General features: G+C 37.4%; 3 protein-coding genes across 7 annotated transcripts in view; all 3 read right to left on the bottom strand.

The window, feature by feature from the left end:
- Positions 1 to 8,620, bottom strand: part of LOC124380948 (BOLA class I histocompatibility antigen, alpha chain BL3-6-like) — a 29,143-nt gene that overhangs the window by 19,970 nt on the left and 553 nt on the right. The window contains exons 2-7 of one of the 3 annotated variants that reach the window (XM_046842291.1): positions 7,648 to 7,920; positions 7,298 to 7,549; positions 6,785 to 7,066; positions 6,600 to 6,702; positions 6,467 to 6,486; positions 5,655 to 5,814 (exon numbers count right to left, since the gene is read on the bottom strand). In XM_046842291.1, the coding sequence (XP_046698247.1) occupies position 6,486; positions 6,600 to 6,702; positions 6,785 to 7,066; positions 7,298 to 7,549; positions 7,648 to 7,920 (911 nt within the window). In that variant the 3' untranslated portion in view covers positions 5,655 to 5,814; positions 6,467 to 6,485. Of the gene's footprint in view, positions 1 to 5,654; positions 5,815 to 6,466; positions 6,487 to 6,599; positions 6,703 to 6,784; positions 7,067 to 7,297; positions 7,550 to 7,647; positions 8,083 to 8,620 lie in introns of those variants that run through there. The other 2 variants (XM_046842289.1, XM_046842290.1) reach the window with 2 other exon arrangements.
- Positions 618 to 4,909, bottom strand: LOC124380960 (major histocompatibility complex class I-related gene protein-like). 3 transcript variants are annotated; one of them, XM_046842313.1, is made up of 8 exons: positions 4,774 to 4,909; positions 3,800 to 4,057; positions 2,936 to 3,190; positions 2,171 to 2,467; positions 1,940 to 2,074; positions 1,761 to 1,780; positions 1,628 to 1,669; positions 618 to 912 (listed from the first exon to the last, which is right to left on the bottom strand). In XM_046842313.1, exons 1-8 carry the CDS (start codon positions 4,820 to 4,822, stop codon positions 892 to 894), a joined length of 1,077 nt encoding a protein of 358 aa, XP_046698269.1. In that variant the 5' UTR covers positions 4,823 to 4,909; the 3' UTR covers positions 618 to 891. The 3 variants fall into 3 exon arrangements, with proteins under 3 accessions (XP_046698269.1, XP_046698271.1, XP_046698270.1); XM_046842315.1 differs by having other exon boundaries at positions 2,039 to 2,074; XM_046842314.1 differs by having other exon boundaries at positions 1,940 to 2,062.
- Positions 2,043 to 8,620, bottom strand: part of LOC124380937 — a 26,638-nt gene continuing 20,060 nt past the window's right edge. Inside the window, exon 9 of the mRNA XM_046842267.1 lies at positions 2,043 to 2,103. The gene's annotated coding sequence lies outside the window, so the exon portion shown is untranslated. The remainder of the gene's footprint in view (positions 2,104 to 8,620) is intronic.

The following is an 8,620-nucleotide window of genomic DNA, read 5'->3' as shown; positions in this document are numbered from 1 at the left end:
GGCTTTGAGGAGCTATTGAAGGTTGGACTGGACCTCTCTCTCCATCTCACAACTTTTTTACACTATTATATGACACCTTAGCTCACTGTCATTTCTGTCACCGTCACTGCCAATTCAACTCTGAGCTGCACAGCACAGTGTCACTTTATTCCACACCACACTGCACTGCACTGCACTGCACTGCACAGGGACTCTTTAAGGACAAATCACACTAAAGTACTTTAATCTGTACTCAATATCTGCTTTACGCATCCACCCCTTTCTAGAATTCATGTATATACATTTATTTTTCTATACTTTTTTATTTATTTATTTTTCATGTTTAAATGCTGGACTATCGTAAAAAGCATTTCACCGCATGCCGTACACATGTATGTGTGTGTGTGTGTGTGTGACAAATAAAATTAGTACTTGAACTTAAACTACATCTCATTGACTACATGTCATTTACAGATATAGGCAAATTACACAGATTTTATATTTTGTATATCATGATACAATTTACAGGTAATGATACAGTGGTTTCAGCAGAAGGTCTGGTAGAGGACAGAGCTACAAAGGATATAGAGTAACCTGTTAAAAGTTTCCTAGAACTTAAAAAACAAAACAAAACTGGGTGCAGTTTTTTCTTTTTTTATTAAATAATAAAAGTTTTATATACATATAATATACAATTTCATTGTGATGAATCAAATATTTCCATAAAAAACATTCAAATTCCCAGTCCAGTTTATAGAAATCTCTTTCTTTACAGGCAGCACAAATTCTTTGTCGAAGCTGCTGTGCTGAACCACGTAATCCTGCAATAAACGTGTTTCTGCTGCTCCTCGTCTGGAGCTTTCAGAATGTTTCTTCTCTAAAAGCTTCCAGGGTTCAGATGAGATGAGGATATCATCTCCTTGTCCTCATGTACTATAAAGAGAAGCGATACAACAAAAAACAAAGTCCTTATTAGCAGTAAGAATCAGGTGACCAGATGGAAAATGACAAAGAATTTTCTTTTTTTTTAACCAGCAACAGATTATTAGACAAATATTAATAATGATTTATTTAATTCCAGTCTGTTTCAACACATTTGCACACACAAACATTGGGTGGTCTGTGTGTTTATAGCCAATAACTCTGGACTGGGGCAGTATGTCTGATTTTGTGTAAATGAAAATCTTTTACCAGGAATGTCTCATATGTGTCTCAGATGTGTCTCAGATGTGTGAACAATGGTCTTTAAAATAATGCTAATATAATTTCTAGCGTTGCCGTACATTAGAGTTAGCGATCAGTCAGAATCTAGACAAGCCTGAATATATCATTCAAAACCATAACAATTCCTGACTATCATAATACTGCTCAGCTTCCTTCTCCAACATCTTAAATCTAGAGATATGTCCGAAAATGTGCAGATAAATAAAGCAGAAGAGCCTCGATATAAACTTTAATGAAGTTTAGCTGAGACTGTTTCAAAGAGTGAATCATAACAGCTCATATAAACACATAGATAAAGTATCATACAATGAACATAGAGACAGAAGAAAGTGAAAGAGCTCTGGGCTGAGATTTAATGTTAACTCTTCTGATTTTTCCTCATATTTCTATTTCATATTTTACTGTGATCATTGTCATGTCTTACTTTCTCACAGCAGCAGAATAACAGTTGTCTGAAATATGTATCCTGAAAAACATTAAAATACAGAGTTAAACTTCTGATGAAATATTACTAAATAGATTGTGGTTTAAAATCTTCAGATTGGAGTTTCACTTACATCTGATTCATCTCTGGAATCTGAAACAGATGATGATACTGTTATTATTGTAAAACTTGTGTACTGTATTTAAACTCCATAGGCTTCTGTGTCCATATTAGATTAGTGTTTATACTGAAATCCAAATATTTCTATATCTGTTCTATGAAAATATTCATCTGCCTCCTTCCTCCACTTACCAGGGTTTCCCTGCTTCCTGACAATTTCAGCAACAATGAGAGCTACAACAGCTATGAAAACTACAATAACCGCGACTACACCAGCAATTTGTCTTCTACCTGATCCTCTATCTGATCCTCCATCTGATCCTCCACCTGTTAAATCATCACAGAGTGTTTATTATCTGCTGCATCAGTAAATCAGTGTTCACTCTGTAAATGTGTAGATTTATAGGAAAGTGTTTCTCCGACCTCTCAGGATTCGTCTCTCGCTCACAGGCAGCACTAAATCCTTCTCCAAGCTGCTGTGCTCAATCACACAGGTGTAGGTGTGTTTCTGCAGCTCCTCAGCTGAGACTTTCAGAATGCTCCTCTTCTGGAAGCTTCCATCCTGGTTGGGTAACGTCTCTCTGAGATCCACCTCTTCTAGTACGTCCTCTCCGTCCTTCTGCCAAGTAATATTCAGTACTTTGGGGAAGAAACCTGTAGCATGACACACCACCTCTGGAGATGATGAGTGTTTCTGAAACACAGACACTGTAGGAGGAACTACAGACACACAGAAACATACATTTTATTCAAGATTTATTCATTTATAAATGAGAAGGAAAACCTTGTATTCATTGCTGGAGGTGATCTGGTCTTTCCTCAACACAAGTATGAGAAATGTAGGAGATCAGCATGTGTTTCCATAAAAGAGTAAAATATGAATAAATGTGTGAAAGGTGTGTGTGATGTAGAAGGTTATAAAGATGGAGGTTTACACATTAAAGACTGCAGCATTTATTGTGTAGAAATGATTTACACTCTGGTTGTGATGAAAACTGTAGTTTATGATGAATATAATTAATATTTAATAAAGGATCAGGTTCACGTGTTAAACAGTTTCATGGTCAGTGTTTACAGTATCTGTGTGTGTGTGTGTGTGTGTGTGTGTGTGTGTGTGTGTGTGTGTGTGTGTGTAGTGAAAGTGTGTTATTAGTGTGTTACAGTATCAGAGCAGAACACACAGTTTACCTTTTCTCTCCACAGTCACAAATGTTTTTATCCAATCAATACAGTCATGCTCCAGGAAGTTCTTCCAGTATGTAGCATAGTCATTAGACTCCCAGTTGTGTTTAAGGATCTCAGCTTGAGGATTAACTGCAATCCAGGTTCCAGTGTTCAGATCCAAAATAATAAAGTCTTCTCCAATATAACCATACTGATTGTATCCACTTGTGGTGCCATCATCATCAATCTTACAGCCGTAAATCCTCTGTAGTATGTGAGCTGCATCATTAAAAAAAAAAACTACAGTTAGTCCAGAATGCAGCAGCCAGATTTCTCACAGGGTGAAAAAAAAAAAATCACCATATAACCCCAATCTTCTCATCCCTACACTGGCTACCTGTTAGATTTCAAATCGACTACAAACTACTGTTACTTACCTACAAACCATGCTACAATCCGTCATGTTCCTTGAGGTCTAAAAACTCCTAAACTCTGGAATAGTCTTCCTGACAGTGTTCGTGGCTCAGGCACACGCTCCCAGTTTAAGTGCAGATTAAAGACGTATCTACACATAACACACGCTAACAACACATAAAACACACATTACCACAAACACAACTTGTAAATGAACCGCAGCAAGGCTAAATCCTCTCCACTGATTCTATCTCTCTACCAATCCTTAGGTTGCGCCAGCTCCAGTCACGTCCCACCTCATGAAGATAATGGACCTTTAAAGAAGTAGATGTCCAGTTCATGTAGAGCTTGGACATTGGACCTTTTTATAAACTATATTTAACATATATAAACTTATACTTAAAGTCAGGTGGTGACAGACACGTATCATTAATACCAATATCATTCAAAACACAGAAAGGTGTTTATTCTTACCTCTAGTGTGATTAGACAGATCCATTATTGTTTTGAATGTAATGCTAAAGCTATACTGATATTCCTTCATGTTCTGTGCTTCATTCTTCCAGTAGATTTCACTCTTACTGTTCTTTATCCAGTTCTCTGGGATCAGCATCTTGTTACTGCTACTGTAGAACATAAACTGCTTTTCATCCAGCAGACCCACAGCAGTGAACTCTGAACCAGCATGTCTGGGCGTGAGGGCGATGTAGTGATACTCCAGACAGTGTGTATCTGTAAATACAATAACCAACATCTTAATTAGTTTTGTTCAAATAATAAAGGAGCAAAACTCCTGAAAAACACAATCCTGAAATGAGCAAATTTCACGTAAACATTTTGTATATTTTTTGACACACTTTAGAGATTCCAACAATCTCCTGGCTCTTGGAAAAGACTAAAGAATTCAGGATCCTATTTTAAAGATGTTAAAGCACACAAGGCATGCAAACATTAATACTTAAATGGAGACTGTCAGAAGAGACACTTTAACCTATATTGGGCATTTCTCAATGTTTTTTGTGTAGCATGGGGTGGAGATTTGGTTTCTGTTAGACTATGATACTAGATACTCAAAAAAGTACACACACACACACACACACACACACACACACACACACACACACACACTTGAATATAAGAATATAATGCAAAGTAGGACTGTACAATGAATCAAAACATAGTAAATATACACATCATAGACGTGGTAAATTGAATATTTAAATACTTTGTCAAAGTTTTAAACTGCATAAAGTTGTCAAAGACAATTATTTCCATTACAGTGTTTTTTTTTTTATGTTTCACATAAATATGCATTAATGTGTGTTTTCCTTCACCCGGCTGTTATTGGTTTATTTAGTTTCTATGCAATAATGCACTAAAACTTCGCTATTCACTTTGTACCGATTCCTTCTTTTTCCTCAATATAACACGAAACGTGGAAAACTCACCTGCAGATGTGCGAAGAAAAGAAAATGTAAAGAAAATTAAAATCTTCATCACGCAAATCCAGCAGTCATATTTTAATATGATGTAATTAAAAAGCTATTTATGTACAAACAAACACTTTCGTTTCGACAAGTTTTCCTGAATTCTTAGCGCCCCCTATCTGTAGTCGCTTCAAGATTTGGGGAAAAATCCCCCCAGACCAATGGGAGTTCCCCACGTCACCTGGTGATAAGCAGAATGGATCTCAGAAGGTTTAAAAATGTTCTGCTCCAGAATCCAGAGGTGGAGACGCACTAAACAGATCCACCATAAAGGTTTTCTTTGGGCTGGAATGACTTCTGTATTGAGGAACATAAAAGTATTTAAGGGAAAGGAGTAGGATGGAGACACCAGGTAGAAGGAAAAGAGGAAGATCAAGGAGGAGGTTTATGGATGTGGTGAGGGAAGACATGCAGGTAGTTGGGGTGAAAGAGGCAGATGTAGAGGACAGGGGGTATGGAGACGGATGATCCGCTGTGGCGACCCCTAATGGGAGCAGCCGAAAGAAGTAGTTTAATCTGACCAATGATTTGCTCTTATAAACATTAAAAGCTGAACATTTGGCCATTCAGTGTGTATTAAAGCACAAATAAACGATGAATTAATGGATAAATAATTTTTTTTTTAATATAAATAATATTTTGATAAATTACTCTTTCCTACTGTCTACTGTGGCCACGGGACTGGATATCAGAATGTCTTTTATAGAAAGTCTCAGAGCGCCCCCTAGTGTATAGACTTCAGGGCTCTTTCTAATACTGAGTAATTAACAGAAAAAATTAGTATAAACAAATAAAAAAAAAAGCTTTTAGAGGACAGAACTGAAGGAAAAAAAAACCTCGTGTAGTTTTTTCTTATTTTTATTAAAGTATAAACATTTTATATACATATAATACAGCAGCAATTCATTTTTTTTGTCTTTCTTTCAGACAACTCTTTCTTTCTTAAGAATGTTTCTCCTTTGAAAGCTTCCCAGGGTTCATAGGTCACCATGTCCTCACGCACTATGAAGAGAAGCCAAACAACATGAAACCTCATTAGTAGTAAGAGTCAGGTGACCAGATGGAAAATGACAAAAAAAAAAACACTGGTGGACCACAAAGTTCTAGAACAGAGATTAAACATGTTGCCATCTTAATGTAGATTTTTTTTACCAGCAACAGATTATTAGACAGATATTAATAATGATTTATTTAATTCCAGTCTGTTTCAATACATTTGCACACCTAAACATTGGGTGGTCTGTGTGTTTATAGCCAATAACAATGGTATTTAAAATAATGCTAATATAAATTCTAGCGTCGCCGTACATTAGAGTTAGCGATCAGTCAGAATCTAGACAAGACTGAATATATCATTCAAAACCATAACAATTACTGACTATCATAATACTGCTCAGCTTTCTTCTCCAACATCTTAAATCAAGAGATATGTCCGAAAATGTGCAGATAAATAAAGCAGAATTAAAAAACTTCATTAACACACTGTTAAATTAATGTTAACTCTTTGGATTTTTCCTCCACACATTCGTATTATGTCTTCCTCTCTCACAGCAGTAGGATTAGAGTTGTCTGAAAAACTTTCAAATACTGAGTTTAACTTGAAATATTAATAAATAGATTGTGGTTTAAATTCTTCAGATTGAGTTTCACTTACATCTGGTTCATCTCTGAAATCTGAAACAGATGATGATAGTGTTATTATTGTAAAACCTGTGTACTGTGTCCATATTAGAAGAATTAGAGTGTAAATATCATTTCTCTGAAGACCGTCTCCTTCCTCCACTCACCAGAGTTCCTTTTCTTTCCCGACCACAAGAGCAGCAACGAGAACAACGAAAGCCACGATCACACCGACGAAGATCCCAACTCGTTCTCTACCTGATCCTCCATCTGTTAAATCATCACAGACTCTTTATTATCTGCTGCATCAGTAAATCAGTGTTCACTCTGTAATTCTGTAGTGGATCAGGACCTTTTGGTACTTCGAGCACCATCTCCTTCTCCAAGCTGCTGTGCTCAATCACACAGGTGTAGGTGTGTTCCTGCAGCTCCTCAGCTGAGACTTTCAGAATGCTCCTCTTTTGGAAGCTTCCATCTTCGTTGGGTAACGTCTCACTGAGCTCCACATTTTCGTGTACGTCCTCGCCGTCCTTCTGCCAGGTGATATTCATTGTTTTGGGGAAGAAACCTGTAGCATGACACACCACCTCTGGAGAAGGCGAGTGTTTCTGGAACAGTGATGCCTTGGGACCAACTGCAGACACACACAGACATTTATAATATAGTTATTTATATACTTTTTAAAAAACAGGAAAAACTTCACTGATATGAAACTAAAAGCTAAGTGTGTTATTAGTGTGTACACTATCAGTAAGTGTGTGTGTGGTGAAGGACACTCTCAGAGCTGTCCCTGTGTAAATGATGATGGCCGTCCTCTATATTTGAGTGTTTGTGTGTAGCAGATGCAGCTGATGATTCACTTTACATTTCCTCTGTTTGCTGTAGAATTTCCCAAACCAGTCTGTACACACAGTCTCCAACTGGCTCATCCAGAATTGAGCTTCTTTAGTCTTCCAAATTCCTTTAATGGTCTTAGATCCATTAGCTGCAGACCAGCTTTTGCTGTCCAGGTTTAGACTGACGATATCTTGTCCATCATAACCGTACTCATCGTATCTTCTAACAATGCCGTTGTTCTCATCCTCACAGCCGTATATCCTCTGTAGAGTATGAACTCCTGCAAACACACACACACACACACACACAGTAAAGGAAATTAAATCCCATCATTGAGTGCTGCTGTTTGCATACAAGCCAATGTGCTAGAGTTCGTACCTGTATGGATATGAAACAGTTTCAAAACCATATGGAATTTCTTGGTAAATTCATCATGATAGCCCTGCATTTCCTGTGTCTCGCTACTCCAGAAATCTTCAGTCTCCGTCTCCTTTATCCAGGCTTTAGGGATTAGTATCCGCTCACTGCTGTTGTAGGACATAACCTGCTCTCCATCCAGCAGAACAGCAGCACTGAACACAGTTTGGGAGATGTTTGGGGAATTGTTTCCTTTTTGGACTGCGATGTAGAGGTACTGCAGTGAGTGTTTTTCTGCAAAGAGAAGAAGTGACATTTAATATATCAATTACAATGTCACACTGTTTCCCTTCACAAGTCAGATGAACGCCATGACTGTACAAGTCAACTGTTTTAATACACTTATTTTTTTAGATAAAACAGTGGACTGATAACTGTAAATTATTATAAAGACAGAAATACAATTCCATTTTAAATCTTCCACTTGAAAGCACAAACACCATTTAGCCTAGCTTAGCTAAATCCCTTAACATTCCCTCTTCACTCCTAGTGGAATCGGGTCACGTGATCTTTACTCTCCGCACTCATAGTGGAATCGGGTCACGTGATCTTTACTCTGTACATTCCTCTTGGAAGTTTGGTCACGTGATCTTTACTCTCTTCACTCCTATTGGAAGTCGGATTACGTGATCTTCACTCCTATTGGATGTCGGGTCACGTGATCGTTGCTGTCGCTTCCCGTATAAAGCCGGTGGTTGTTTTCGGTAAATAAAAATGTAAAGCTCATTAAATCACCTGAACTCGACAGAAGTAGAATAAAATCTAAAAATAGTCGCATATCGAGTAAAATCGGTGTATTTGTCTAAAGGGGCTCCTGATGCAGAGGTAAATCCGATCAGAGCTCTGAGTTTAACAGCGTCGCCATGTTGTTTTGACGATAATAAAGTCACATTACTGCAATTTTAAGCGTCTATTTATAGAATAAATACTGTTT

Source organism: Silurus meridionalis, chromosome 27, assembly GCF_014805685.1.
Source record: "Silurus meridionalis isolate SWU-2019-XX chromosome 27, ASM1480568v1, whole genome shotgun sequence".
Taxonomy (NCBI): domain Eukaryota; kingdom Metazoa; phylum Chordata; class Actinopteri; order Siluriformes; family Siluridae; genus Silurus; species Silurus meridionalis.
The sequence above is the reverse complement of the archived record's forward strand: the minus strand, read 5'-3'. Positions and strand labels throughout refer to the sequence as shown.

What these genes read in the sequence shown, in the direction of transcription:
- LOC124380960 (XM_046842313.1), bottom strand. Translation starts at nt 4,822, where the DNA reads ATGAAGATTTTAATTTTCTTTACATTTTCTTTTCTTCGCACATCTGCA. An exon ending in TTTTCTTCGCACATCTGCAG is followed by an intron (nt 4,058 to 4,773) that starts GTGAGTTTTCCA and finishes TTGTATTTACAG; the next exon opens with ATACACACTGTCTGGAGTAT. An exon ending in TGTGACTGTGGAGAGAAAAG is followed by an intron (nt 2,468 to 2,935) that starts GTAAACTGTGTG and finishes GTGTGTCTGTAG; the next exon opens with TTCCTCCTACAGTGTCTGTG.